The 27,778-nt window shown below is 46.2% G+C and overlaps 3 protein-coding genes across 13 annotated transcripts in view; 1 reads left to right on the top strand and 2 right to left on the bottom strand.

The window, feature by feature from the left end:
* The window catches only part of LOC149371494 (cleavage and polyadenylation specificity factor subunit 6-like), a 104,489-nt gene that overhangs the window by 37,500 nt on the left and 39,211 nt on the right, over positions 1-27,778 (bottom strand). For 5 of the 10 annotated variants that reach the window (XM_089565731.1, XM_089565729.1, XM_089565727.1 and 2 more), the window contains 4 exons: positions 27,054-27,181; positions 24,053-24,200; positions 21,732-21,940; positions 14,571-14,747 (listed from right to left, as the gene is read on the bottom strand). In XM_089565731.1, coding sequence (XP_089421857.1) covers positions 21,751-21,940; positions 24,053-24,200; positions 27,054-27,181 — 466 coding nt within the window. In that variant the 3' untranslated portion in view covers positions 14,571-14,747; positions 21,732-21,750. Of the gene's footprint in view, positions 1-14,570; positions 14,748-21,731; positions 21,941-24,052; positions 24,201-27,053; positions 27,182-27,778 lie in introns of those variants that run through there. The other 5 variants (XM_089565733.1, XM_089565732.1, XM_089565735.1 and 2 more) reach the window with 2 other exon arrangements.
* Positions 236-13,778, top strand: LOC149371496 (uncharacterized). 2 transcript variants are annotated; one of them, XM_089565741.1, is made up of 5 exons: positions 236-874; positions 8,206-8,303; positions 8,384-8,496; positions 13,041-13,213; positions 13,353-13,778. In XM_089565741.1, exons 1-5 carry the CDS (start codon positions 513-515, stop codon positions 13,426-13,428), a joined length of 822 nt encoding a protein of 273 aa, XP_089421867.1. In that variant the 5' UTR covers positions 236-512; the 3' UTR covers positions 13,429-13,778. The 2 variants fall into 2 exon arrangements, with proteins under 2 accessions (XP_089421867.1, XP_089421868.1); XM_089565742.1 differs by having other exon boundaries at positions 13,300-13,432.
* Positions 17,175-21,724, bottom strand: LOC149371495 (uncharacterized). Its single transcript, XM_089565738.1, has one exon. It carries the CDS (start codon positions 20,456-20,458, stop codon positions 18,527-18,529), a length of 1,932 nt encoding a protein of 643 aa, XP_089421864.1. The 5' UTR covers positions 20,459-21,724; the 3' UTR covers positions 17,175-18,526.

Genomic DNA, 27,778 nt, shown 5'->3' with positions numbered 1-27,778 from the left:
CAAATCAGTTGTTAGTGGCGCTCTGTGGTGTTATTCTGCGTTTGTCCTTGTCTGCCGCGCCGAAGCATTCCTTGAAATAGACCCCTCCCTCCATTGTGGCACCGCTCCCTGCATTGTCACCCTAGTAGGGTCATGAGAATCGGCCGACGCCATTGGCTGGAGGGGGTTCGTTGAAGGGGAAAGCCGCTTCGTTCTTAAGTTGTCAATTTTAGCAGCTGTACACGCAGTAATTCAACACAGCCTTGGAATTCACGGCGAAGGTACTCGACAAAAACAAGAAAAGAAAAAAGATGTTGCACTCGAAGGACTCTTATGGGCAGAAGAAGTGGCCAACGTGAGGTGCCGAACGATGCCATTTGAGGACAACCAAACCAACCAACCAACGCCAGAGCCGAGACACTCCTCGTTTATAAAACGAGCGCCCGGCGTCCGAAAGGCCAGACGCATCACCGACGGTCCGAAGTGCAGGTCGCCACTCGGACGTCTGTTGTTCCTCTTGCGCGTAGTCGAACATGGCGGCAGCAACGTGGGTCACTGGTGAGTCCGCTGCCGACGGGCCGAAGGACGACAGCACGAAGCCCAAGAACAACGGACATGCAGAACTGCGGGGCGCTTCCAACTTGTCTGCGAGCAGTGGCGACGGCAGCAGCAGCAGCGGGAGCAGCAGCGACGAAGAAGACAGCAGCGCTTCGGAGACCATCGATGTCGTCGGTGAAAGCGCGGACGACGACGCTGGTCACAAGAAACAAGTTGTCGCTGTCGGCGCTACAAGCAGCGTACCGCTCAACCCTGCGGTGAGGGTTCCACAGGTAGAGCTCGTCAACAGGGCCGAGTTTCTGCCCAAGATGGAACTGCAGGTCAACCCGCAAGGAAGGTATGTTTTCAAAGGGGTTCCCTCAGACTCCGAGGGAACCTCAGGGGTTCCTTCGGCATCCCTCAGACTATGAGGGACGCCGCAGTGTTGCAAATGGGAGATCAGCAGAGCGCCTGCTACTTCCTCTTGTTTCCCGTCTAAACAGTTACATATGTTTCTAAAAATGGTTTCGCTGCATGCGATGTGCGCGGACACACTGCCTTCTCGATCATAACAAAGAGCTTCGCTCGTTATTTTCGTTAGCCCTAACTGTCATGGCCGCTTCGGCTGTCTTTGCACGTAGTGATTCTTTGGTTTGTAATGATCTAGGAGTATTTTCCTCGATTTAAAATAAAACTTGAGCAAACAGAGTGGACCAACTATGGCTGAGGCCACAGGAACCAAATTACCAGAGCAGAAGGGGAAAAGTTGCGCATTTACGGCAACTCTTCTTAAGTATGTCATATAGTGAACTAGAAATATCTCCTAGTGGCACGAGCGGCAACCCGGAGGCAAGCCGGTTCACATAGACAACGCGAGGTGGCGCTACTGCAACCTTTCCTAGTGCTGCTGCCGCTCCGTTGGCTGGGCGCCAACGGCATCGCGCAGCTCATTTTTCGAGATGTGGCGTTTAGGTTGTCACAGACGTTAATATGCGGCCGCTTGGTGAAGTGTAATGTTTGTACTATGGTTTTACAGACCACCCGCTTAAACAAATGCTTGTATGCTTCAATGGCTCTGGTATTGCACCCGCTCCTCGCGTATGGCGTACTCGTTTCACACCGTACTCGTTTCACGGACTGGTATTTTCTTCTAGAGTAGGACATGCTGGTGCATAGCTTGAATGCAAAAAGCGATTGCACAGACCAAACGCACAAGATTACAGGAGTCCTCATTCAGTCTTCACACACTGCGTCTGTGTTTCATTTACAATACCCCTTTCTGCATTCAATTTTGACTCGCGCAGACTGTATATTTTCTTCCCCGCGAGAAAGAAGGCTAGGGCAGCCTTGTAGTTCCATGTCCTCAATTCAAAAGTGCTATCATTTGCATATATACAAAAAAAACTGCAGTGATTGCGCAAGTTTTGTTTTGGCAGAACATTACTATACACAAAGTTTTGTCGCTACTATTTTTCTCACAAAGGGCAAGAAAGTAACAAAAGCCAAAAACTTTTTTAAAACACACGGAGCAGGGAGGCCAAATACGTGTCTAGATTTTCTTTGTTTATTAGGGGTTATTTACAACATAAAAACACTGTTCACGAGGCATAACTTCTGATCTGAGGTGCACAGCAGAGCCTTGTCAGATCTATTCACGCATACCACACAAACAGTCAGTCAAGTTACCCTACTAGCATCTGCTGAGTTTCAAGAACTTCGATGCTAGGCGCCTTTTGGTATTACTTTTGTTGATGCTCTTTGTGAAAAAATGCATGCGAGTTGTGACATAAAATGCCATTAACGAGGCAGAAACATCCTCGCAATGGTCGGTGCAGCCAAGGCGAGAATTTTGTTTTGCCTTTATGACACTGATCACATCCAATATGCTGTCAGCATGGAGCTCGAGCAGGCTGAAACATCTTGTGAAGGCCTTCTCCAGGTCTGCTACGAACTGGTATAGTGAACTGGATGGGTATAGCAGGCCCCCATTATCTTTAAGACGAGTGAACTGTGCCAAGTTCAAGTTCTGAGATTTCTCTCTGCTGATCAACAGCATACGGAGGCAGTTCTCGCAGCCAGTCTTCAAAACACACTTTCGTGCGACATAACCTGCTATGTAAAATATAAGTCGGCTGTCACTTGATGCCACAGCATATCCCGAATGATCTGGGGATGCCTTCAACAGCACCGCCTCTGCTGCCTCTAGGTTTCCTGCATCCAGGAACTTATCGACCAGTGTGTGGTTCCCAGTAGAAGTGCCTTGCTCAGCAGCATCTGGGCCTAACAGTGCACTAAGAACACCTGGTTCACAATTACCTTTTGACACAGAACGTGCAAGACTGCTGAAAGCTAAACAGTTTACAGTAACAATAAACTGCTGTGGCGTTGGGTGCGTGTTGCAGCCAGAAGATTGCCGCACAATGCCGAAAAGGTGCTCGGCAGGGTCCTGGCTTGTCCTGCTGGTCAGGAGGTACTTGAAACCCACTTCTTCTGAGAGGTACTTAAGCAATGACAGCACACTTGTCACAGTCACACGCAGTCCAGTTGCAGTTGACTGGCTCAGAAAGCCCCGCTGTCCTTTGGTTTGAAGCTCCCATTCCTTAAGCAGCACCAGCATAGCTTGCAACTTCTCTACAGATGCGCTGTTTGGTCGCAGAGCCTCAGCAGGGAACCGTGGGTCACGGATGTTCCTGCAAAAAAATGATAAGAATGTGCATATCAAAACATTAGACCTCATAACATGTTACCTTCTCTTTTAAGTTATATTTTAAAGAGCTAGTGCAAAATTACAAATAATTGCACACAGTACTCACTCGAAAAAAGTGAGTGTGGCTCCGATGCTGCCGCAGGTTTCTTCAATTTCATTTCTGTACAGGCGCAGTCCATTAATCACCTTTTCGCTGAAAAGTTGAAAGGCAAGAGAGACTCTCATCCTCTCAAAATTATTCGGGTTTGTGTGGCTGGCATTGATTCCGGGCATCGCCTGTAAAGTTACGTTGCTTCCATCTAAAGCGACTGCTTTCCGCACTGCTTTCATTGAGACCTGCAATGAACAAATATGGTACATTAGAGCACAGCTGTGAAATAAGCAAATGCATCAAACACAGCCATACATATGGTGAGAAGTAGCAAAGCATGTGTCATGCTTAGAGGGAATATGCAAATGCATGGTCCCGCACTCAATCAAAACAGTGCAGCGTATTCTGCTTGAATGCCCAGCGTATGTTGACAAGTGAGCATATCAAGAACATTGTATGGAGCAGCTCAACACTGTGAATACTTACCCGGCCACCTGGCACCATATAGTCCGAAGCAAGCAGGCCGTTGCGCAGGCATTTTATTAGATGCGGGAAGTCTGAGAGAAAAAAAAGGCGACGCTTTGGGCTGACAGGATGCGGTGCACTGCATTTGATGCTCATCATGGATGCACTGACGCCTGTTAGCGTCCACATCCGGCGGTTCCATGTGGCCCCATCTGATGTTATAAAATCAACTTTCAGCCCTGCTTTTTCGGCTAAAATGACTGCTTCAATCATGATCTTAGTGAGGAGGCTTCCTTTGATGTTCCCCTTAGTCGCAAAAGCAGCTAGAAGCTGTGTCCATTTGCCTACAAAAGGGACAAACATGACCACCATTCCATGGTCACACACATCGTGCTTATCGTCATCTGACGTAAATGGACCAAGGTCCACGAAACCTTCTATGTGGCCAGCAGCTGTGACTGACAGATGCTCTGACAGCTTCATTTCATCTACAATGAGGCCCCCATGCTTCTTAAACTCATCCATGCTTCTTGTTTTTTCGCTCAGCACATCAAGAACTTTGCTATTAAACCCGAATCCTGTCTTGTAGCACTTCAAGTACTTGCGGAGCGTTGTTTTGCTTGGCAGTGCCAGTATATTTTCTCTTCTCAGGTGCTCATAGAGCCTTGCACTTTTCATTTTCATGATAAGGCACTCCAAAACCCATTCAGTTGAAAACTTCATTCCTTTCTGGCTTTTGCGTGAAGATGCCTTAAACATGTGAAGCACTGCCTCTTGTTGCTTTGAAGGAAATGAGGAAATTTTGGCTGTAAACTCCTCTTCAGCAATTGCTCGGTTCTTGGCTTCCATTGCTGTAAGTCTCTGTTCCATGGCAGTGACATGGCTTCTGAGGCGCGCTGATTTCAGTTTTTCAAGCTTGAGCCGCTGAGAAAGGGCTCCTTTTGCTGGCACACGCACTTTTTGGCGTGATGTCACACATTTCCTAGTTAGCACCGCCTTCCGAACAGACTTGCATTCAGTACAGACTGCTCCTGCAAATAAAAATCGAATGGCTGTAAAAACTAATGCTTAAAAGGAAACTTGAGAGTGTAACACCTTTTAGGGCAATAAACATAATAACTTACCTTCAGCACAAACTTTTCCCAAGCATTTTCTGCTGAAGACAGCATCCCCAAACAACGTAGCTGAAGCCCGCAACTTCTCTGTTAAGCATTGTGACACTTCACTGAAATCAACTTTCGACATGGCTCCCTTGCAGATGCAGATTGTGTCAGTTTCCTGGAGCACACTGTTCGCTTCAAAAAGGGACTGGACAATCTTATCTTCGCACAAGACACCTCGGACGTATGTTTGGGCGCACACTTCGTCACCACGGCCACAGAAGCAGACAGCCTTCTCGTGAATTATTTCAAGCTTTGCCTCTCTTCGAATTGTAGTAGTGGTAAATACGACGCCTGCATGATGACCAGTATAATCACCAGGCTCAAGACGACACCACTGCGTCGACGGAACTTGTAATTTGTGAAGTAGGCCGGTTGTAAACGGTTCAGGACTCCCTGTGGCATCGGCAGCTTCATGTTGCACAGTGTCAGTCACGGCGGTGCCGTCTAAATCATCTTGCAAATGCTGGCGCGGCTTTTTTCCCCGCACGTGAGTGCTTGCCGCAGGCGGTCTTTTTCGCTCTGGCCTTGGTTTTGCAGATCGGGCAGAAAGGTAAGCAGGGCAACCGGGCAGAATAGTAGGCACAGCGTCAGGGGCCAACGACGGCTTTCCACGCGGGATCCGCACCTCGTTGCCTTCGATTATGTGGACATAATCCCGCAAAATGCAATGAGGCTCGAAATGATGCTCACATACAGCCGAAGACTCTGTGAAGGGCTTGTCCTGCCTACGCAAACTGCGCTCCCATTTCTTCCGCAGTTCTTGATTTCTTGGAGCAGCGAAAAGGGAAGCCTTGGGTGCACCCGGATAGCCGCTGCGGCATCCCGGAGCGAAGCAATGAGAATCTGTTTTTCTCTTCGACATTCTTCGCATTGGATGATGGCACTGTCCCCCTTGATGTTCACTGCTGGCAGTGGGGTTTCACTGAATTCAAGGCAGCACGTCGCAACATCCACTTCGCCCCGCACGATTCAAGCCACGCACATTCATCCGTCCGCGCCGGCACACACACTCCTCGTCCGGCGCTAGAAAAGAGTACTGCAGCGCCACTAGCGGCCGTCTGTGGCATCAGGCACGCTGCGCGGGGCGCCGGAGCATGGCGTTCGCGGCACTAGAGTTACTTCTAGTTCACTGTAGTATGTCAGGAACGTTCGTGCTTGGCTAGTGTTGGCCCAGAAGCGTGAATTCTGTTGTGGATTAATGGCTGCGCCGTGATATAATGGTTAAATCTAGTCGCCGTAGGCAGATTAAAATCGTTTAACAGATTTTTATTGCGAGAGCAATACACGCCAGGTCTAACCTCTCGTCGCGTGGAGCCCCCTGTTCCTCGAGGAGCCGCCGCCGCGCCTAACAGATGGTGTAACGTCAGCCTCTCCGTTGCTATGGCGACGCGTGACATCAGCTTGCTCTCGCCTCCGACGTTACGCGCGCAGCACTGCGACGTCACGTTGGCCAAAGCGGGTCGCCGCTTGACCACCGACGTTTTCGGCGGCTTCGGCGCGCTCTCGACAGCGTTGCAAACATAAACGGATGTCGTTGCCTGACCGTTCGTTTGGGAGCGCTGAAACTGCTTCCCTATCACGTGGTTCTTTTTGTATTTCGCGGGCTTTCTTTTAAAGCAAATAAATGAAGCTGTATCAGTGGTACTGGGTTGCAAACGCGGCTAGCAGTTATTTTTCTATGGGATCTACAATCCTGCATTGACACTTTCTTCCTGAAGGCTATAAATAAAAATTTAGCTAATTAGTCTAATTACATTTGCATAATAGAAAAAATACTTCAGACTAGGACACGCAACTAGCTACAACCCTGAGTTGGTCTCATTGGGGCTAGAGCACTTAGTCTTTTTTAAAAGCTTGGTTACATTTAGCTGGTACACCCTGTATAAGTTAGGCTCTCGCCCTCTTCAATAAGTCCAGCTACAAATACCTAGGAGTAACCATAAGTAGCAATCTATCGTGCTACTTAAGACATAAACTAAAAAATGCCCCTTCTAACATTAAGCTACTATGTTATTCTTCTATAATTAGACCTAAACACGAATATGCATGCATAGTGTGGGACCCGTATACTAAATATAACGTAAAAAATCTGGAAATAATACAGAGCTCGAACATCGCAGAAGAAAAGCTTAGGTTAGAATTTATTTCTTTTATTCCATAACAAACTTGGTTTGGATCCCTCATCATACTTGATGCCGGCACCAACCAGACAAACTCAACACCATCCCAGTCTCTAACCACTCTAACCCCTATATTCGCTGGAACAGACAAGTTTTCGTTCTTTACACGCACAATAACAGATTAGAATCAGCTAGTTAAACCATTGTCTCATGAGTTTTAGCCAATTATTGCTATATTGTGATGTTTATTTGAAGTGTTACGTCTTTTGTGGTTTGACTTATTTGCCCATCCTGCTTAGACTCAGTGTCCACAGTATTTTGTAAATAAATAAATAACTTAATGCAAGCTTGTTGACGCACAGCTGATAAACTGCAGCTGATAAACTGCAGCTGATAAACTGCAGCTGATAAACTGCAGCTGATAAACTGCAGCTGATAAACTGCAGCTGATAAACTGCAGCTGATAAACTGCAGCTGATAAACTGCAGCTGATAAACTGCAGCTGATAAACTGCAGCTGATAAACTGCAGCTGATAAACTGCAGCTGATAAACTGCAGCTGATAAACTGCAGCTGATAAACTGCAGCTGATAAACTGCAGCTGATAAACTGCAGCTGATAAACTGCAGCTGATAAACTGCAGCTGATAAACTGCAGCTGATAAACTGCAGCTGATAAACTGCAGCTGATAAACTGCAGCTGATAAACTGCAGCTGATAAACTGCAGCTGATAAACTCCAGCTGATAAACTGCAGCTGATAAACTGCAGCTGATAAACTGCAGCTGATAAACTGCAGCTGATAAACTGCAGCTGATAAACTGCAGCTGATAAACTGCAGCTGATAAACTGCAGCGCAGTGGTAGCTAAGGCAGTAGCGAAACCTCATCTGCCCGCAATGCCGTGTGCCCTTGGCGGATGAAATGGTACCGTGCAGCTGGCAGAGCACGGACGCTCGTGCTGTTCATACCTGGAAATACTCTCGGGCAATGTATCCATATCAAAGCACCACAAAGCTTGTTCTCTCGTAACTATGCTGAGTGTTGCGTCGTCGCGATCAGCACGGAAATGAAGTTCTGGCGTGCATCGTCAATTGAATTTTTGAAAACGGTCGACGAAAGCAGAGGACACTATTCTTATGTGCAGGCTGATGCAGCCAGTTCCGACAATATGCTTCAGTAACCTGATGGATGAGTTGCAGTACGTGGTGTGGATCAGTTTCATCCAAGACTCTGGAGTATGCGGTCAGTATATATTCTGCAACCTTTGCCATCACATGCATGTGTGCCGTGGGATGAACGACTTACTGCTTCCTTTCATGCAGCCGGTGAATACATGCACCCGGAGTCGCCCCGACCGGGCACTTCTTGGAATGGTACACCATTGTCGTTTTCCAAGCTCAAGCTTTATGCCTTCGACGGAAGCTCCAAGAGACCGGTAAGCGCACGCAGCTGCACACTAGCTTCATGTACGCTGGGTACACATTCTGGATTCAAGTGTGTGCCATTCCAGTACCAAGTGTATGGCACCAATTCGAAACAAGCTGCAGTTCTTTGTGACTCAGATAGGGCCCTAGATTTTTGGGTAAAACTATTTTGTGCAGTTCTCTCACCCCGAACAGGTTCCTCAAATATCTAGTTTACACCCGATTTCTGCCTGAACATGTACCTTCTAGACGATGTATTTTCTAGTGCACAAAGCTGGATACTGTTCGAAAATGGGCGGATATCTTGTCTTCTTTCTCATTGCACAGCAGTGTTTTCAGTTATATGATTTTTCTGCTCCCCTTTTCGCTCCAATCTTCATTAATGGTATACTACCATAGGCCTTTTAGCAGACACCGGGGTGTAATTCAGGCTAAATTAAGTAACCATGATTATAGACAGAACTTACGGGCCGACTATTCACAGTGGTGAACTGCTGCAAGAAATGCTAGGAAACATTTAAGGGAATTAGCCATAAAATAGTTTTTTTCATCGGTGTTAGAACTTAACCTCTCACAGCTACACCTTCTACTATCTTCCTTTGCAAACTACTAATACCACATACAAATATCTTGGACAACAGAAGTGTGGTGATCTTGCTTGGTCAACTCATGTCAATCGCACCCCTCACACCACACAAATACACTTCAGGGTAAGAAGTACAGCTGCCGTTCAGCACTTATATCAACTGTGTCTGGCAAGCTACTGAAGCCATCTCAAACCATGCCAGCATGCCTCCATTAAGCTACCATGAAGAACTAGCTAATCTAGAATTGTTTCACTGGAACTTCTATTTGCCGTACAACCGCAAATGTTCTTGGTTTTCAGCCCAATGGAAAAGCAGCCTGAAGGTGTCAGACCTTTGTAAAAGACAAAGCATTGCACAGTCACTCTTTAACCAAACAGTAACGCTGGAAGGGTCTTGTCAAAGACCGCTTTCCTAATATTATTTGATGCTTTGGATAATCCACCTTTAAAATTTCATGTCCGTTCTAAAGGTCTAGAGGATGTGAAAATAACATAGCACTGCCTTGCTGTTAACCAGTAACGGATGCTCTGTGGGAAGCTTCTGGTAGTTGAGTCAAAATCAAAAGTGTCAAGCAGCCCTGGTGACTTTACATGCCCCTGTGGTTCATCTGCCTAAACTGCATACGAAGCAAGTACTGAAACATTTTGAGTGGCCGCAAGAATCCCTTACTGTTCCAACAGAGTTGCCCAACAAGTCACCTCTAGCAATCAATCAAGGCAGAGGACAACATTTTAGTGGCACTTCGTTTCATTGCATGCAGAAACTGGCACATGTAAATCTAGTTGCTTGCAGAGAGTTATTCAGTTTCACTGATGGGTCTCGTCAAGTACATAGGGCCTCGTATCTGTTATGCTTTTAGAGCGCAGCTTTTTGGCACCCGACCGTTGTAACCCTCAGCTTGGAAAGCAGAGGGCAAAATGGGTGAATTGGTTTTTGAGGAAACGAAATGGCGCACTATCTGTCTCACACATCTCTGTGGACCCTGAACCAGAGGGAAGGCGCATAACTGCCCTCTTGGAACAGTGGACACCTCAATCGTGTGGACACCTCAAGCTATGTGGTGGTGACAGATGTGCGCTGCATGCGTTGGCATTGACAAATGTTGTTCCAGAAACGCAGCGCTGAAGCCATAGTAGGCCTTTGGGTTCGTTGTGTTCATTGGCATTGATCATTTTAAGGAAAGCAAATGCGCATAACTGGCTCCCTGGGTCAGTGGACTCCTGAACCGCGCTTACAGGTATGTAGGGTGATGAGAGAGAGCTAGCCGTAAGCCTTAGCGCTGGCAACAGTGAGCGAACTCTCTCGATCAACCATTAACTGCCACCTGCCAGAGTGGCAGGGTGGGTGGGCACTTTAGTGTAGATATAAAGACAAACCAACAGGAATTCATTACCACTCATGTGGGAGAACATCCTGTTCCTCTCGCTCATAATGCTTCCCTCGGGTGTGACAACCTCGCGAAATACTTGCATAGACCTCTTCTTTGAGAACGACGCATTGGTGCAGCAAGTCAAGCATATATTTATCTATTTCTCCGACCCCAAAGCTTTCTTCATGACAATCAAGGCTGTTAGCGGAGTGTTTCTTGAGGAAGGAATATGTGTGAAAAATAACAAGTTGTCTGTAATTGTACACGTCTTGCTTGAATTCTTTGCCTGAGTCTAACGAAAAGCTGAAAGCAACTGATGTGCTGCGATCAAATTTCGCATTAGGAAGTAACGCAATCATCGGCAATTTTTTTTTTTTTACGCGAAATGCGCATTCAGCAAGGTCACCTACATTTCATATGCTTTCAATAAGACTCTTAATGTCACCTGTGTGCTACTGTGAAATCGCAATCTGTGAATTCCGGGTGGTCTCTTATACGCTCGAAGGTGTTATTTTAGTGCCTCCTGGGTGTGTTTGCTTGTACAATAAGCTCGCAGACAAGTTCAAGAGAAGTTCAAGACAAGTTCAATGTAGAGCTACCTCTTATCCATCTAAAATACAACAAAATGCTACAGTAAACTTATATAAAAAAAAATGTAGAACTCTCCCGCCAAGCCAGGCTCTCGGTTACTCTGTCCCGTAGGTGGTGAAACTTATTGGATCAGCTCCTTGGCTCGCATCTGCGAAAACTGAACTCACAGCCAACAGCAGTTGTTACTTTGAAAAATGCAGACCGTAATATCTACCTTCAGCCTGATGTTTACGCTACATTAGGCCAGTAGTTTGTGCACAGAGATCTTTTCAAATCGGCATATACAGAAGTCTCTCTATGTACCTATAAGATCCACAGGGTTTTCTTTGATTCGTACAAGACAGCAGTAGGTTGTGGAGAAAATATGTTCCTGATCTTATTTTTGCAACTTATATGTACAGCCAACAGGGCGATGATCTTCCTGGCTTAGCTAACAGAACAGGCTGCTGGTTAAAAGGGAAGCGAAAATACTTAAGCTGAATTCTTTGTCACACAGATGCCGACTCAATTGAATTCCAGGAATGGTGCAGAGGAACTGGATTGGTCCCACCTGATGACACCATCAGGTGGGACCAATCAAAACAGCCTATCTGATCACCTCACGGAAGTTTGCACACCATGGTTGCCTGTTAGCTGTAATTCCTTCTTGCCAAGGCTGGCAGCATCGTTTCCATGGTACAACAACCACGTGGGCGCTCAGCTGCCCCAGTGAGGCTTCCTCTCGTCAATAGCGCAGAAGGAAACATTGATCAATGCCTGCCTTGACTTATCTAAACTCGAGTGTGGCCTGCGCGAGATACTTTTAGCATAGCGCATACCGCTTACTGTGCTCCGCCCCTGCATACGCACCGATTGGTCCTGATGCGGAAGACGAGCGCGCTGTTGACGGGAACGTGGCGCCATCTGGCACCACCGCCCGGCGATCCTCCACAAGCTGATGAGGTGCACTGGTAAATGTGAAACGAATGCCTTTCTTTCTTTGGGCCTTTCTGTAGGAACAATATGAACGCTTGTTGAATGCAGTGGCTCGGTGAGATCAGTTCCACCAAGCCGTTCTCAGATACATAGAGTAGCCATAAGTGCTGTGTGCTAAGTCACAGGTGCGTACAGAAAGATACAGCATCCTTCGATGCAAAACACTAGCCAGAGAGCCAGGGGTGCTTTGTTTTACTTGCCTTACAGTGCTTTTACGTCGGCAACCATGTATGTCTTGTTGATCCAATATAAAACGCAAAAACTTGACAAAACATATCTTAATTTACTAACATAATTTGCAGTATATTTACTGTTTGTCCAATCATCAAGCTCCCCCTAGTGATGTCATATCCACTACTAAAAACCACCGCAGTGTAGTGACACCATCAGCGTCGTGAATTTGTTCTAACTTGCAAATTAAAGTATTAAAAACCGAAATATATGCGGTACGATCGATGCTAACAGCATCACTATAACTCTTTCTATGCTACCAACAGGAAAAAAAAATGTACTGAACTTGTTTCATGGCCCCTTTAAGCCTGTGCGGTCAAAATGGCACATCCCTTACCATAAATTTGTTTGCGCAAGTGCTAATGAAGGCTCTGGAACACGGAGAGGTCCTGTGTTTGTTTTCTTATCTCAAAGCACACTTGCAAAAGCTGGTCAGGAGAGCATGCCGCTGGGTAGGTTGGTGTTGCATGTTGTGAAGTTGGCATGAAGGCTAGAAGAGGGAAAGATGTTCACTAGTGCTGTTGAACGTCTTCCAAGTTGTTTCTTCTGCCTAACGTTTAGTTTTCGCACTAAATTCTTCCTAACTTGCGAAGCCTGTTGGCTAAAGCCATGATATCTTTTAGAGGTCAGCTGGGAATTGAAGCAATGCTTAAGTCCCATTCCGAACAGACGATTGCGGGGGTCTTTTCCCGATAGCATCTGCTAACTGCATCCTTCAGAGTGAAAGCATTTGAGTTCAATCAACAACTCTTCTACCTCACCTCAGCTGGAAATGCTGTTCATTCTTGTATACTCCATGCAGATTACCCTGACCTCCAATAAGAGCTACTTCCTGCAAATCAATTTCGGCAACGTCAATGAACATGGCCATATCCTATCGCGCACTGTCATTCGCCAGGCTATTGTTGGCACTTGGTTTGTGGCTGTAAACCACAACCACATGAAAGCCTTGGCGTCATCCAGCAGGAAGGCTAGGTGAGTGTAGTTACATATTTTTCAGGCTGCTTCCTCTCTTTCTGGCCAGATGTTAACGTCCTCAACCTTTCTTTTCCTCTCCGCAGCTGATCACTCCAAGGTCACACCTGTACACTATTGCTTTTTTTTTTGTTTCTAGTGACGTGCACGGCCCTGCAAAGAAGCGCCACAAGTCTGCGTCCCTCCAGAAATCGCGAGGCTTTTTTGTGCAATAAAAAACGCCACAAGGCCCATTATATAAGTGACTTCTCTGTGCAATATAAAGACTCCACTGTATATACTGTGGGACTTTCTTCTGTCCACAAGCGCCACAAGTCTGCGTCCCTCCAAAAATCACGAGGCTTTTTTGTGCAATGAAAAGCGACGCCACAAGGCCCATTATATAAGTGACTTCTCTGTGCAATATAAAGACTCCACTGTATTTACTGTGGGACTTTCTTGTGTCCACAAGCGCCACAAGTCTGCGTCCCTCCGGAAATCACGAGGCTTTTTTGTGCAATGAAAAGCGTCACCACAAGGCCCAATATATAAGTGACTTCTCTGTGTAATATAAAGACTCCACTGTATTTACTGTGGGACTTTCTTGTGTAATAAAAACACTAAATGAAAAACGATCACACAAGACCCATTATATAAGTGACTTCTCTGTGCAATATACAGACTCCACTGTATTTACTGTGGGACTTTCTTGTGTCCACAAGCGCCACAAGTCTGCGTCCCTCCACAAATCACGAGGCTTTTTTGTGCAATGAAAAGCGACACCACAAGGCCCATTATATAAGTGACTTCTCTGTGTAATATAAAGACTCCACTGTATTTACTGTGGGACTTTCTTGTGTCCACAAGCGCCACAAGTCTGCGTCCCTCCGGAAATCACGAGGCTTTTTTGTGCAATGAAAAGCGTCACCACAAGGCCCAATATATAAGTGACTTCTCTGTGTAATATAAAGACTCCACTGTATTTACTGTGGGACTTTCTTGTGTAATAAAAACACTAAATGAAAAACGATCACACAAGACCCATTATATAAGTGACTTCTCTGTGTAATATAAAGACTCCACTGTATTTACTGTGGGACTTTCTTGTATCCACAAGCGCCACAAGTCTGCGTCCCTCCAGAAATCACGAGGCTTTTTTGTGCAATGAAAAGCGACACCACAAGGCCCATTATATAAGTGACTTCTCTGTGTAATATAAAGACTCCACTGTATTTACTGTGGGACTTTCTTGTGTAATAAAAACACTAAATGGAAAACGATCACACAAGGCCCATTATATAAGTGACTTCTCTGTGTAATATAAAGACTCCACTGTATTTACTGTGGGACTTTCTTGTGTAATAAAAACACTGGTGAGTCCAGGAACTGTAAACATTTTTTTTTCTCTGCTGTTTAATGACAACACGTGGAGCACACTTACAGCCAAGACAAGGAACAAAGCAATGGAGTGTGTGTGTGTGTGTGGCTACTGGGGGAATACAAAAATAGAGCTGCGGCAAGGGATGCTGCTGCTGCTCCAGCACAAATCTCCAATCTGAAATGAAAGGAGGGAGCGTGTAAGTCGTACATGGCCAGCCATACAACCTGCATATCGTCCAAGCACTTAATTTCCGCGATAATTCTAATGAGGCCACAGGCAGGCTCCTTTGCCAACTCCATGTGACTCTAGGGCATTTGAAAACAGTGAACTTATCCCTCAGCAGGGGCAAATTATTTGTCGTAATTTGAGAACCTGTACTCAAATTTCATGGAGGGGCCTATTCTATTGCTGTGCAACAGCAAAACGCACGTAGCCAGGGCATACAGTTGCAGAGTCCAACAAAGATCGTGGGGCTGAATTCTGTCCGTCGCCACATTTCGATAAAGGTAAGTACAAAAATGCCTGTGCTCTCCACGATGTTGGTGCATGTTTAAGGGGGAGATGAGGCACTCAGAATGGCGCATTTACCCAAAATGTACCCTTTCCAAGATTTTTTTTTTAATCCTCCGGAGTTCACCTGTGTCCGATGAAATATTTTAGAGAAATATGCTGTGAAATTTATAACCTCCATCTGTGGTCAACAACTGTGAGCAAACTGCGTTTCTGATGGTCCTGGCACATAGCAAATTCCGTAGCTTACCAATAACTTAAGCACCGCCAGCTTAGTATTGCCCTGAAGGGGGGGGGGGGAAGAGAGCTTCCAATTTCTCAGACCGAAAGAAAACTCAAACTAGGCGATAAATGAGACAGATAAGAGAACTAACTTTAAGGTCGACTTTCTCAGCTTTCCCTTTTTCTCCAACTGTTCATTGATCCCTTTGACATTTTGTAACAAATGACAGCTGAACGACTGTCTGCTGCAAAATCCTGAGACTATGAGTAGTGCCATAAAGCTAGATTTTTCTATGCATGCGTGCAATGGTTTCCTGAAAACAGTTTTCGTAAAAAAGTTTTCTTGCAAATTTCATGCACTAGTTCGTGAGTACTAGGCACCCAGCTTTCTTGCACACAGCAGTGCTTTGTGAACATGGTCAAAAAATTTCTCCACCTAACTCTCAATTCCCCGGGGATGGTCCCATGAGTGTGGTGACTATGCCAATTACCCAGGAACTATAATAGCTAGCCCAAAATAAAAAAAAACAGCTCCGAGACGTGCTCCGAGCAGTTTCATATGCCAATTTGTGCTGCGTTTTGTGCATAATTATCAGAAATAGTACAAATTACTGGGTCTTATGTTAAAAACTGCATCTTGTTGGAATCTGTAGCCCCCCCCGTAGCCTACTAGCTACGACTACTGGCTTTAGGATGTTAAAATCCATATGCCATGCTATAAGCAGTTGGCTTTCAGAAATACATTTCTTTTCTTGTAACTAAGGGCTCAAACCCCTAATGAAGGGGAAAATACCATGCCAATTTTTCATAAATTATGCAACAAAGAGCATGGCAGCACTGGCTATTCCCCTCCTGGGGAAATTGGTAGAATACATTCACAGCTACCTACAGTGAAAAGTTTATGAAACAAACCAATAACAAAATATAATTGCAAGACTGTCTTAGCAAACAGACTGTAGATAGGTGAAGTCTGAGTGCATTACTGAATCTCAAGCAAAGTGTCCTGGATGCAAAAAAAAATTAAATTTATTCAACTTGATACAGCATATGTACAATCAAATTGCAAACGCACTGACATACACACTGTCAAAGCAGCAAGACCAATGTGCATTACAGGTATGCTTGTGCAAGTAACATCATACCAAGGATGCTGTGTGACATCGATTATGTGTGGGCTCAGAGACTCTGCAGGTCAGAACTAATTTTGACCATCCGTGGTTATTTTAATGCAGACTGATACGGTACAACAGGAGAGAGTTTTTGCATTTTGCCTCCAGCAAATGAGATTTGGGAGTTATGTGCCTGCTAAAAGAAATCTTGCAGTTAATGAATTAATTGCCAAGATACCGTATATAATTCAACCTGCTCTTTAGGGGGGACACTGGTCCTGAAAAAATTTTTTTATTAATGAAGTCACAGTTACGAAATCTTCAGGGCGTATGTATTTTTGTGTGCTGATTCTAAATATGTCATTTAATTTCATGAGCACTTATGCAATTTTTATGCTAGTGTTTTGCGGAGAGTTTTGAAGAAAATTTGCTGCGGGAAACTCGCTGAAATGTATGCCATTGGGTTCTCTTGAAACCAAGGAATACAATAAGGGTGAAATTGTCTTCCTGCCTATCATAGAACTCAAGTTATAGAGTTTTGAAGGTGCCGCTTCAGAAATGAGAAGGAAAATGCGTATTTCTGTATGTGAAGTGGCAGCTTCAGCACCCTATAACTCAAGTTCTATGATAGCCAGGATGATAATTTTACCCTTATTGTATTCCTTGGTGTCAAGAGAACCCAATGGCATACATTTCAGCGAGTTTCCTGCAGCAAATTTTCTTCAAAACTCTCCGCAAAATACTTGCATAAAAAGTGCATAAGTGTTCAAGGAATTGTTTTACATGAAATTAAATGACATATCTAGAATCAGCGCACAAAAATACATGTGCCCTGAAAATTTCTTAACTATGACTAAACTAATAAAATTTTCTTTTCAAGACCAGTGTCCCCCCTTAAAACAAACCATCTGAATTTGGGAAGTTGACCTATAACAAGAAGCCGACCTATTTGCGGGCATATGTCACCCTCCATGGCAGTGGCTGTTCTCGGCAGGATGCATGAAACTCTATGCATCCAAAAAAAAAGGAAGACAGAAAAGTATGCAAAGCAGTCTGGCTAAAGAAAATTCGTACTGCGTGCCAGCTTGTTCGTGTTGGCGGTCGCTTCGTCGGATGAGCAGCAGCTAGCACGCATCATGCCGGAATCAACTACATGACCAGTGGCAGTTCAGTTTGCCACTAGTCAACCAGGCCACACACGAGTGTGGAAGACAGGAGGAGGAAGCCCCGTTTCTTCGCTTCTGATCTCAATTTGCTCAATTGATCTCAAATAAATTTGCTTCCAGCTGCTGGCCTCGCGATTGATTGCATCATACGTTCATGCCATCCCCTGGGAACTACCGAACAATGTGTGGCGACAGGACAAGAGGTGTCTGTGTGTGCATCGACTTAGATTTGGAGTTTTTTTTTCGGCCAGTGAGGGCTACATTATGGGGGGTTGCATTATACGTGGTGGCAATCTATGGAATCATCTCTCACAGTAAAGTCAAAGCAAATGGATCCTATTCCCAATGAACACATAACGGCCTTAAGGGGGGACACTGGTCTTAAAGCTATTTTCTTTGTTTTTTGACAGATTTTAATGAGAATGCACAGACTTGCTTAATTTTTTATGCTGATTTCAAATATGCATTTCTTTTTACTTTAGGCCAATTAGATTTCCAGATAATTAACAATTAATGTCCATTGTTTGAGGCCCAAATGACAAAATAATGGCTTCATCAAAAATTGATTGCAAGGCATGGTTAGATAGCCAGAAGAGTGAATTGTGAAATGTTGAGAGCAGTTTTTTGATATGTCAATTATTAATCTTTTTACAGCCTTCTGAACTTCATCATACAAAATGTGTGTACCACTTAACAGTAAATTAATCAAAACAATTAATTTTTAAGGTTAAAATGAAGAAATCTGCTCCCAACATTTCACACAGCATACATTAGGCTTTCCATTGCAAAAAAAATTTCAGTTCTATGTGACCTGGTTGCTGAGATATCAAGGCCGCAAGACTGCTAGTAGTCGACAATATGCATTTTGAGAAAAGTGCAAAAAACAAGCAAGAGACAGTTTAATAAATATTTGCAGGTGCAGTGAGATATTTACAACAGGAAATGGCTAGTAGCCTCCAGGGATGTAGTCCTTCTGCTTCCTACTGTCCAGGTGCCGCTTCCTGAGGACTCCTTGAACATTCTCAGCAATGGAATGTTTTCGAGCACATTTTTGCTCTCGGCGCTGGTCCTTCTCGGCCATTCTTTTTGTGCCCCTTGCGTTCATATTGAGGCCTAGCTCCTTTAATATCGCTGCAGACGTTTTTTCACTGCCTGCATTAAACCGCATCACTGCCTCTGCCACGGCAGCTTCAACAGTAAACTTTGATGCGTGGCGCTCCTTGGGTGCCAAGGCCCATATTAGGGAATGAAGGCTCTCGTTACTGTTTTGGGTTTTACCCCTATGGCACCGCTCCAACAGCTTCCTTTCCGACAGCCGCTCATAAACAGGGAGCAGAGCTTTAGAAACATGAGGTGGGATATTGTAGCGGTGCTTTGGAGCAGGTTCCCCTCGGGCTGCTGCCGCATTGTGTCGGCACCAAGAGTCCAGTCCCAATGGGCAGAGGCTGTGGTTTGGTACCTCATCAGTAGAGGTAATGTGATGGTAGGTGGCCATCACAGCCTTCTGAGTTGCTTCCACATCTCCATTATGAGATTTCAAAGCCCAGGCATAATAGGAACTTAGTTTTGTGATCAGGTTGCCTGTCAATTTCCCCTTGCCTCCAAGGTTCTCGGTACCTTTGTGCTTAGACAACAAAGTACGCAGGGCTGTTCCCATACGTTTCTGTACGTGGTTGATACAGTCTTCCTTCTGCACTTTGATGTATCCATACACATCAGCCTCTTGCACTGCTAGAAAGGCCCGACTGTCACCATCTGAAAGCATTGTCGTATAGCGAAGCCCATACTTCTCCAAAGACCTTTCAAAAAGTATAACAGCTGCCTCAACCTCCATCTCTCCAGCCTTTTTTTCGGTGTTTTTTTGGCATAGGTGCCCAGCCCTCCAGGACTGGTAAGATGGGTCATCTTCTTTCGGACCTCGCTCGCAGCCGGCACAGAAGTTGCACAACACAACGTAATCAAGCACGAGTCCTGTAAAAAGTTCGATGACGGTGCCCACACCTATGTGGGATGTGTGGCCGCGTGTCATCCAAGTACCGTCGTATGACACTGCGATATTGCCGGCGTTTCCAAAGTCGAGTTCATTATAAAGTTGTCGAACTGACCGCGCACTCTCTTCTGTCACTTCTTTGGCCGCACGGGCTGCTGCAGGCGTCAACTTTTTCTTCACGTAGCCTTGCCACGTTTTAGTGTGAAGACCGCGATGGGATATGTTGAGTGACGAGAAAATGTCATTCAGAGCTGTCTGCTGGTTCCCAGTGCTCTGCATTGCACGCGCAGCGAGCACATTCACGACGAAAGGATTGGCTTTCTGACTGCCACATACCCGCGGCGAACTCCATGTAGACGATGTGTCCCCGCAGTTTGCGCACTGAAGAAGAAGTTTAACGGCGAGGCCGTATTCCCGCTCACCTTTTGCGAAGCTAACGTCGTCGCCGCCGCACGTTTTGCACTTCACTTGTTGCATCGCACTGTTGAGCGATTCGAGGCAAACGATCGTGAAGCTTGCCTCGTCGCGCGGACAGTCCGCCGAGCTGTCGTCGCGGAAACAAGCAGACTTCCTCTTCGTCGCTGGAGTTGAGGCGAGTTCCTGGAGTTTTTTTTTAGTTTTCATATTCCTTTCAAGCAAATCTGACGGCTCGAGCATCACTGTATCGCGGCGGATGCGGGCGCTGCCGCTAGCGGCTTCCCGTGCTTCGGAGCGACTTAGGCCTAGCTGCGCAGCCTCGCCGACTCGATCGCTCGGCGCAGGAGTCTCGTCACTGTCGGCGCGCACAGTTGGAGCATGGCGCCTCTTGAAGTTATCGATGAGCGACTTCTTCCTTTTCTTGGCACCAAATTTTTGCTTTGAATGCACCTTGCGAGCGGAACCAGGCATCGTAGCGCGTTTCGTGTACTGCACGGTCAGGCACAAAAGACGCGTCTCCCCGCGGCTCGGGCGCGCCGAGCAGACGCTGCCAGCCAGCTCCGCCAATCGGATAACGACCAGGTGTCACGTGCGCCGCGACAGCCAATAGGATTTTGAGTGCCACCTTTTTTTTTTTGGTATTTTCTCGCCAACCAACGGGCGAAAAGAAGCAGCACTGGCGGGAAATTGAAGGCAAAAGGCGGCTCTTTCAAATGCAACCAAGATGTCTACGGTGCCGCGCATGGAACGGACGCTACGCATCGCGGAAAACTGCCGTTTCGGCGCAGATTTCAGCTCAGATTATGGCGACACGGATTATATAAATTGGTATTATGACCAAAATACTGGACTTAGAGGTGAGAAATTTAACAGATAGGTAGATAGATAGCTGCTGATTTCGAAAATAACATTTTCAGAAAACCGATTTTTTCGGCATTTTTCGGCCCGAAAGACCCGTGTCCCCCCTTAAGGGGGGATGAGGGTCTTGAAAACTTCTTTTTATTTTTCGACATAACTTGTTGAAACTTAGCACGCAGGTGTACCATAGAATGCTGATTTCAAATATGCATTTAGATTTCCAGTATCTCACCCGGAAGAAAATTTATTGCAAAATAACATTCAAATTAGGCAATTTCTTACGGGCATTTATAGTAATTTATCAGTTAAAGAATGATTTTTTAAGAATAAGTAGACACTTGCAAAGGCCCAAAGCACATGCTAAAGTTTTCTTTTTCCTTTAAACATGATATATGAGCAATTAGGCGAAGTGTGGGCTAATTACCGCCACGTCATTTTTTCTTTCCAACTTTGTTGTTTATTTATGATCAACAAAATTAGTTTGTAGACATTCTGTTAGCTTTAGGATGTGCTTTGGGCCTTTGCAAATGTCTGCTTATTCTTTAGAAATGTTTATTTAACTGATAAATTACTAAAAAGGCCCGTAAGAAATGACCTAATTAGGATATTTTATTTTCCCATATATTTTCTTCCAGGCGAGATATTTGAAATCTAAAAAAAGTTTTCGAGACCATCAACCCCCCTTAATATGGGCTGCTGACAATTAGCAGCCTGTATCCCTCCTTCAATTTCAGCACTGAGGACGTTCTTTGTACTTTGAATACTGCGCAGCCCGAGGCCAATGCTGGCTCGCAGTGCCCCCGACATCAGCAAAAGTACGAGATACACAGAGGACGCAACTTGCGACCACTCTTGCAAGCAAACCGGCTGCTGCCCTGAGCCGCACCTTCTTGGAGGAACCTGTCTCAGTGGCGACTACGGTGCTCCCTCTCCTTGTCCCGGTAGCGGTCCTCGTGGTAGCGGTCCCTCTCCCGGCTGCGGTCTCTGTAGTCTCGCTCACGGCTGCGTGACCGGTCTCGCCTGCTTGACTTCTCGCGGCGTGATGAGCGCTCTCGTGACCGGTCCCTCTCCCTGGAGCGTGGGCGGTCCTTGCTTCTGCACGAGTTGAAGAGCACCGCTAAGCAACAGGCCCAACAGCTTTGCGAGGAAGGTGCTCAATCTAGGCTGCCCTCCTGTTCCACCTATTATCTCCTATCTGAGCATCAACAATGCGAACAGGCACTTTTGTTTAAGACCAGGACAAACATCACGAAGCGAACAAGGGCAAGTTTTCACTGGTTTCTCTTTCACGACCCATTTCCTTTGACTAAGGGTGTAATCAATACTATGCTGATTTGGATGTAGTATGATGTGCAAGAAATGCGCACGCAGTCCTACAGGCCCTAACAAAGCACCTGTACCAATGTCAGGTCAAGCATGACCCAGCTGCATTCACTCCTGATGTGAAGTATGTCTTGCTGCACACATTCTAGCTATGGCAACTGAGACCAGCTAGCCAGTATACACTCCCAAGGGACTCCACAAAAAGTAGAGCACTGCAATGCCCATGGAATATTTAACACTAATTATTACATTTAAAGAGCAAAAATGAAGCCCAGCAACTTCCTTGAGCTGTTCTCTCAGGAAGTTGCAGTTTCGTAAGAACATGTGATTTGCCAACAGTGTTTGTGTGCAAAGGTCGCGACGAAGTGGAACTGTGGCTCCAAAAAGATGAGAAGTGAACAAAGTCAGGGTGGTCTTAGTGGTTATTCTCAAAAGCCAGTTATCTTCCTGTCCACCCAGATACCTGGGTCCTACCGCCCGCACACCTGCTGCCTGATTTCAGCGAGCCTCCAGAACCCACGCTTCAGAAAAGGGACGAGCACATTACTGCGACGTGAATACAAGGCTGTTCTTGCAACACCGCAGCTCAAAAACAACGAACACTGCCAGCATTAAGGGCATACTACGGGCAACTCATACTTTTTGTTAGCAAAATCCTATAGTTCAGCATTTTGCAGCTTTGTTGTCACCTGTCCAGCAGTGAAAGATGCATTTATTGCTGAAGTTCAAAAACCTTTTTCCCCTGCTCTGATTCAAACTCCGGACTCACTGATGGTGAAATAGCTGAAAAGTGATGCAAACTGATGTAAACAAGGACTCCGTGATTACTAACAGTGAGCGCTGCAGCCCTGAAGAATCCAAAATGAAAAATACCACCGGTCAGATGTCGAAGGCCTTTATCAGCTGCCGCTAATGTCACTTCGTTTAGGTTTCCACCAGCGTTACTATGGGCCTTGCTCCTGATCCTAAGTACAAAGTTTTCGCAAAGAACTGTGCATTTCAGCGAACTCAACCTCCCAGAGCATGTGATGCTTTTGAGGGCTGAGGTGGTGGGTCTGGCTGGACAGTCCGAGAACCAAAGAGTCAGCAGTAAACTAAGCTACAAGTGCGGCAGCTGTCACCGCCGAGCCGCCACGACCAATGAGAAGAGGTTGGTATGTAAGGGCATATTTACTTAAATTCTGTTATAATAGTCCTTGTAATGCTGACTATGCAGCCCAGCGTGTTAATACAGACAAAGCGAACACGCCACATGTTGCGGTTGGTAACGTGGAGGCTTGTGCAACAAGGTGTTTTCCTCGTCAGAGGTTCGTGCCACGGCATGAGCGTTGCCCGAGAAGCACCGAAGAGTTGCTCTGCTGCTCCGCACTTTTAAATAAAGGCGCGTCAAAAACGAAACTGCGCAGGCATGCAAAATGCATAGCCATGAAGCACCAAAACAGAAACATACAGAAACTTGGTTGGCCGGCTGTTGCGCTGCCAAGTATAAGCTTTCTTTGGATTCCAACATTCCGGTCTTCTTTTTTTCAGTCTCCTTCGTGCGATAAAAGTGCCCTAGTGGTTTCAAAAAAAAAACTTATAACTTACTAAAACGCGAAATCTTCATGCACATTTGTCAATCTCAGCAATCTAAGGCAGTTTTCGGTTAGTTCGTTATCATGCTTGTATTATTTACAAGACTGGCCTGTGGCGGTGATACCTGTATTTTAGTTCTTGCCCTTTTATATCTTACAACAGCTTTAATTTCAGTAACAGTGGTCTATTTGTAATCAGGACCTGGTGTTCTATCAATACAAGCAAACTTCAATTTCTTCTCAGAGTCCCTTCACTGCGCTGCTACCCCCGATGCGGTCTCGAGCAACATGCACGCACAAAGGCACTTGCCTGGAGCTGTAGGATTTTGACTCGATCCCATGCAGGGTGTCTTGCAGAGAGCTTATCAGAATCTTGCAGCGGTCATCGTTGGCCACCTTGGACTGCTTGATGAGTGAAATGGCGGTCACCAGGGTTTCAATGGCGCTGGCGAATTCGCCTGCACATACATCCCATGCCAAACAGAGCAAAACAGTCAAAACTTCTTGGGCCACTGCGCGGTTCTGCACTGCACTAGATTGGTCATGTCAGGACATGACGTTAGCAGCCCGAATCACCGCAGCTAGCTGCGATGTCGGGTCTGCAGACTTGAGCAGGACCTAAGTCATGAAATCTGCATCTTCAGAGCAAAACCCTGCTTGTGCTTGCTAACCAAACCTTTGAACTCATTACCGCACTTAAACTTTACAGCCATCCATAATCTAACCATGACACGAAGCTTGTGAAAGCAAAATAATCTGATAAAAGCTGTATTCAAATCTCATGCTAGAATGTGGAAACCACTGCGGTGGTGTCGCTGCGCTAAACACTGTCGGGGCCCCAGAATTTTTTTTTTCCTCAATAATTAGTCAAGTCTGGCGCGTCACATATTAACCATGGTAAACAGGTCTGAGAAAAATGGCCTCGACTCTCGCAAACTGCTCGCACCACCCAGCAATAGCGAGTTCTGGATATCACGAGTCAACACCACTGTACTGTTCACAGATGGTTCTGCCCAACTCTTTTAGAGGCGTTTTACACTTTGCCTGCTGTCAAGAGTCAATGAAAAAAAAAGAAAGGAAACCGGACTGGGCTTTACAACTACCGTATTTATTCGAATCTAGGCCGATAGTTTTTTCAAAAAAACGAGATGTAGAACTCTTATGTCGGCTTAGATTCGAGGATTTCGTTTCGAGGTTTCGTATTCGTAAAATACGAATAAATGTAGCACGCAGGTGGCGCCCCCACAAAACGCCAACGAAAGACAGCACTGTAGCCGTTGCAATCCGTAGCCGTTGCTATCCGTAGCCGATACTGACACATGAGCACTGGCTGCCATTTTGGCCTTGTTCTGTTCTCGTGCGGTGGCGTGAGCACATTCGCAGCAGTGAAGTTTTCGTGTGTGGTTTTTATCACCAACACCATGGCACCAAACAGGCGGTGCCATTATAGTGCCGCCTTCAAGCGGAAAGTTATACTCGCTGCAGAGCAGTCGTCAAATCTTCAAGCCGGGCGGGACTTCGGCGGCGGCTGATCCCGGGCTGGCGTTGCATATGTCTCCTCGCCCAAACGCCAGCCCGGGATCAGCCTGAGCGGGTTCCTGGCAATAAATGTCGTTTGCGTGCTGTACCTCTTGTTCGCAGTTGTTTTTTCGGCCGGCCTACAATCGAGGTAAGTTTTTTTTTTTTCTGTGGCCTTCAACTTTCGGGTCTCGGCTTAGAATCGTGGCCGGCCTAGATTCGAGTAAATACGGTAAGTGGCTATGGCTTACCACAGAATTTCAGCGGCAGGCTGTCACATTACAGTAAAAGTTCGTCAATGTGATCCCCATTAATTCAGCAACCCAGACAATTCGAACTGACTGCTCAGTACCGGGCAACACCCATGCAAGTTTATGGTGTAGGACGCTCTCTAATTCAGACGGTGTAGGTCCTGCGCCAGTCAATTCAAATAGGCACCCAAAAGGAGGCCACGTCCATGTATGACCGCTGTGGCAAGAGATTGTTGGAATAGCCCGAGTCAATACCCTAGTTCATATGCAGCACAGTTGCTTGACACATGTGGCGGCCCACTCTCCAAAAACAGTCCGATTGCTTTGTCTCGGTTGCACTTTTTGTGAATTTTGTGCCAGCATCAGCCAACCGACCTAATCCAACTGAGCATCATTTCGGACGCCGCGTGGCATGTTGGTGGTGTTCTCATCCTCCCAACTTTGCTCGCCGTGTCGGCACCGCAAAGCCATTTCCTTCACTTCTGTTTGCGCTGTTCCAGTCTTACACAGCGCCGAAACTGTGCACTTGTCGAGGCGAATTGTAAAACCACCTCGCATGCGGTGGTGCTGCTTATGATGGGTGTGGAAAACCATGGCGTTGCACCATGAAGAATGCGGGAGACCCTTACAAATTTGGAGCAGTGCGCCTGCGTCATTGTGCAGCTATTGCTTTTAAGTGACATTCCATGAGCACCTGCTAGGCATATGCACCACGTGCCCAGTGCCACCCCGAGTCAGGAGTTGGAAAGGGGCACCTAGCTCCATGTGCCTTGTAACAGCTCCTTGTAATGCTCATGCCTTCACACTTTGTTCGAGGTTTTCAAGCAGAATAGAGCAACTGCAGCACCTGCAGTCAATTCCGACTCATTCCGCGGAAGTCAAGGAAGCTGCACGTCCTCCGCATGAAGAGATTTAGCATGGCGCAATCGGCTAATGCGGGGAGCCACTGTGCATGCACAGATCAAGGTGCCACACACTGGCCAGCTGTTTGCATACCTACCCGATCAGAAGTAATACGTGGACGCACAGTGGCAGTACATGGAAGCGTATTGCGCTTTGCTAAATTTCCTTATTCGTGCACGCCACCATGCAGGTTATGGCATGTGCGCACCGTGAGTAGCACAGCCACAGACACCCATAGGGTACAGACCTGGGCACTTTGCTTCCGCCTGCTCGCGTCTGTTACCATCAGCATGCGCTGACCGGCCCTGGCATACACGCGGGCGATATGGAGTCGGGGCTTTGGTTGCACCCACGCCGTGGTACATTAAACCGAAACCATATGAAACAAGAGCTTGAGAGACATTATCCGCTTGAGATGAATACTTCGAAATTTCGAATATCCAACTTTCGGATCGAATTTAATATTGACTACTTTACTATTTGACTAAATACTCGAAATCATCGAATATTCGCACGTGCCTGCGCCTGAATAAATTGGAATTATGAATTACGCAAGCTTGAGTTACTGCAAGCAGACCATGGCACATAAAAAAAGGGGGGGGGGGGGGGGGGGGGAGAGAGCACAGGCTAAGCACTTACCTGCGCTTGCGTCGGCCACAGCACGGGCGATGGCACTGCTCGACACTGTCCTGTTCCGGGACATAATCTCTTCAAACTCGGCCTCGTTAATGGGCGGGTTCAGGGGGTCTTGTCTGCACATGTTGGACCCAAGGTGGGCACGAACAGAACGGCACCATGAACAACTCACCCCGCAATTTCCCGACACTCATTCAAACCAACCAACATGAGCGGTATCATCGCGACTCCTGCGTGCAGCAACACACAATTCTGTTTACCACTAATGTGGCAGGTAACAGGTCTTCGGGAGGAGCCCACCCAGACCTGTCCTTCAAACACCACTAGAACACAATGTTACAAAACTTTTACAAGGAGCAGATTTTTAGGGTGCTGGCTTTCCCACATAGCTTGATGTCCTTGACATGAAGGAACTGTTTGTACTTGAGAGGTAAGATCTTTTTGTCTTGCTAAAAGCATTTTAGTGGTCTCCGGGATGACCTTGCACCCAATTTGTGCTCCGCATTATCTATGCTACCACTTCACAAACTAGGCGGGAAAACTTTAGAGCACTACCTACCACTGTCTCAGAGATATTCATAAGAACTTAATACATGGAGCAGTTCCTAACAAGCTAGCTGTTCCTTAGATAAAGCCCAAGCATATTTTACAGTACATTGTATTCAACTGACGTACTCCTCACGAGAAGCTACAACTGCACGAAGGATGGGATAAAAAAAAAGACAAGT

Source organism: Amblyomma mixtum, chromosome 1, assembly GCF_055824585.1.
Source record: "Amblyomma mixtum isolate Tamu chromosome 1, ASM5582458v1, whole genome shotgun sequence".
Taxonomy (NCBI): Eukaryota; Metazoa; Arthropoda; class Arachnida; order Ixodida; family Ixodidae; genus Amblyomma; species Amblyomma mixtum.
Note: the sequence above shows the minus strand (reverse complement) of the source record. Positions and strands in the feature narration are given on the sequence as shown.

Bases quoted from the DNA above. Each gene is read 5' to 3' on its own strand.
- LOC149371495 (XM_089565738.1), bottom strand. From the start codon at position 20,458: ATGCCTGGTTCCGCTCGCAAGGTGCATTCAAAGCAAAAATTTGGTGCC.
- LOC149371496 (XM_089565741.1), top strand. From the start codon at position 513: ATGGCGGCAGCAACGTGGGTCACTGGTGAGTCCGCTGCCGACGGGCCG. The intron at 8,304-8,383 runs GTCAGTATATAT...CCTTTCATGCAG, and splicing joins CCAAGACTCTGGAGTATGCG to CCGGTGAATACATGCACCCG. The intron at 8,497-13,040 runs GTAAGCGCACGC...TACTCCATGCAG, and splicing joins ACGGAAGCTCCAAGAGACCG to ATTACCCTGACCTCCAATAA.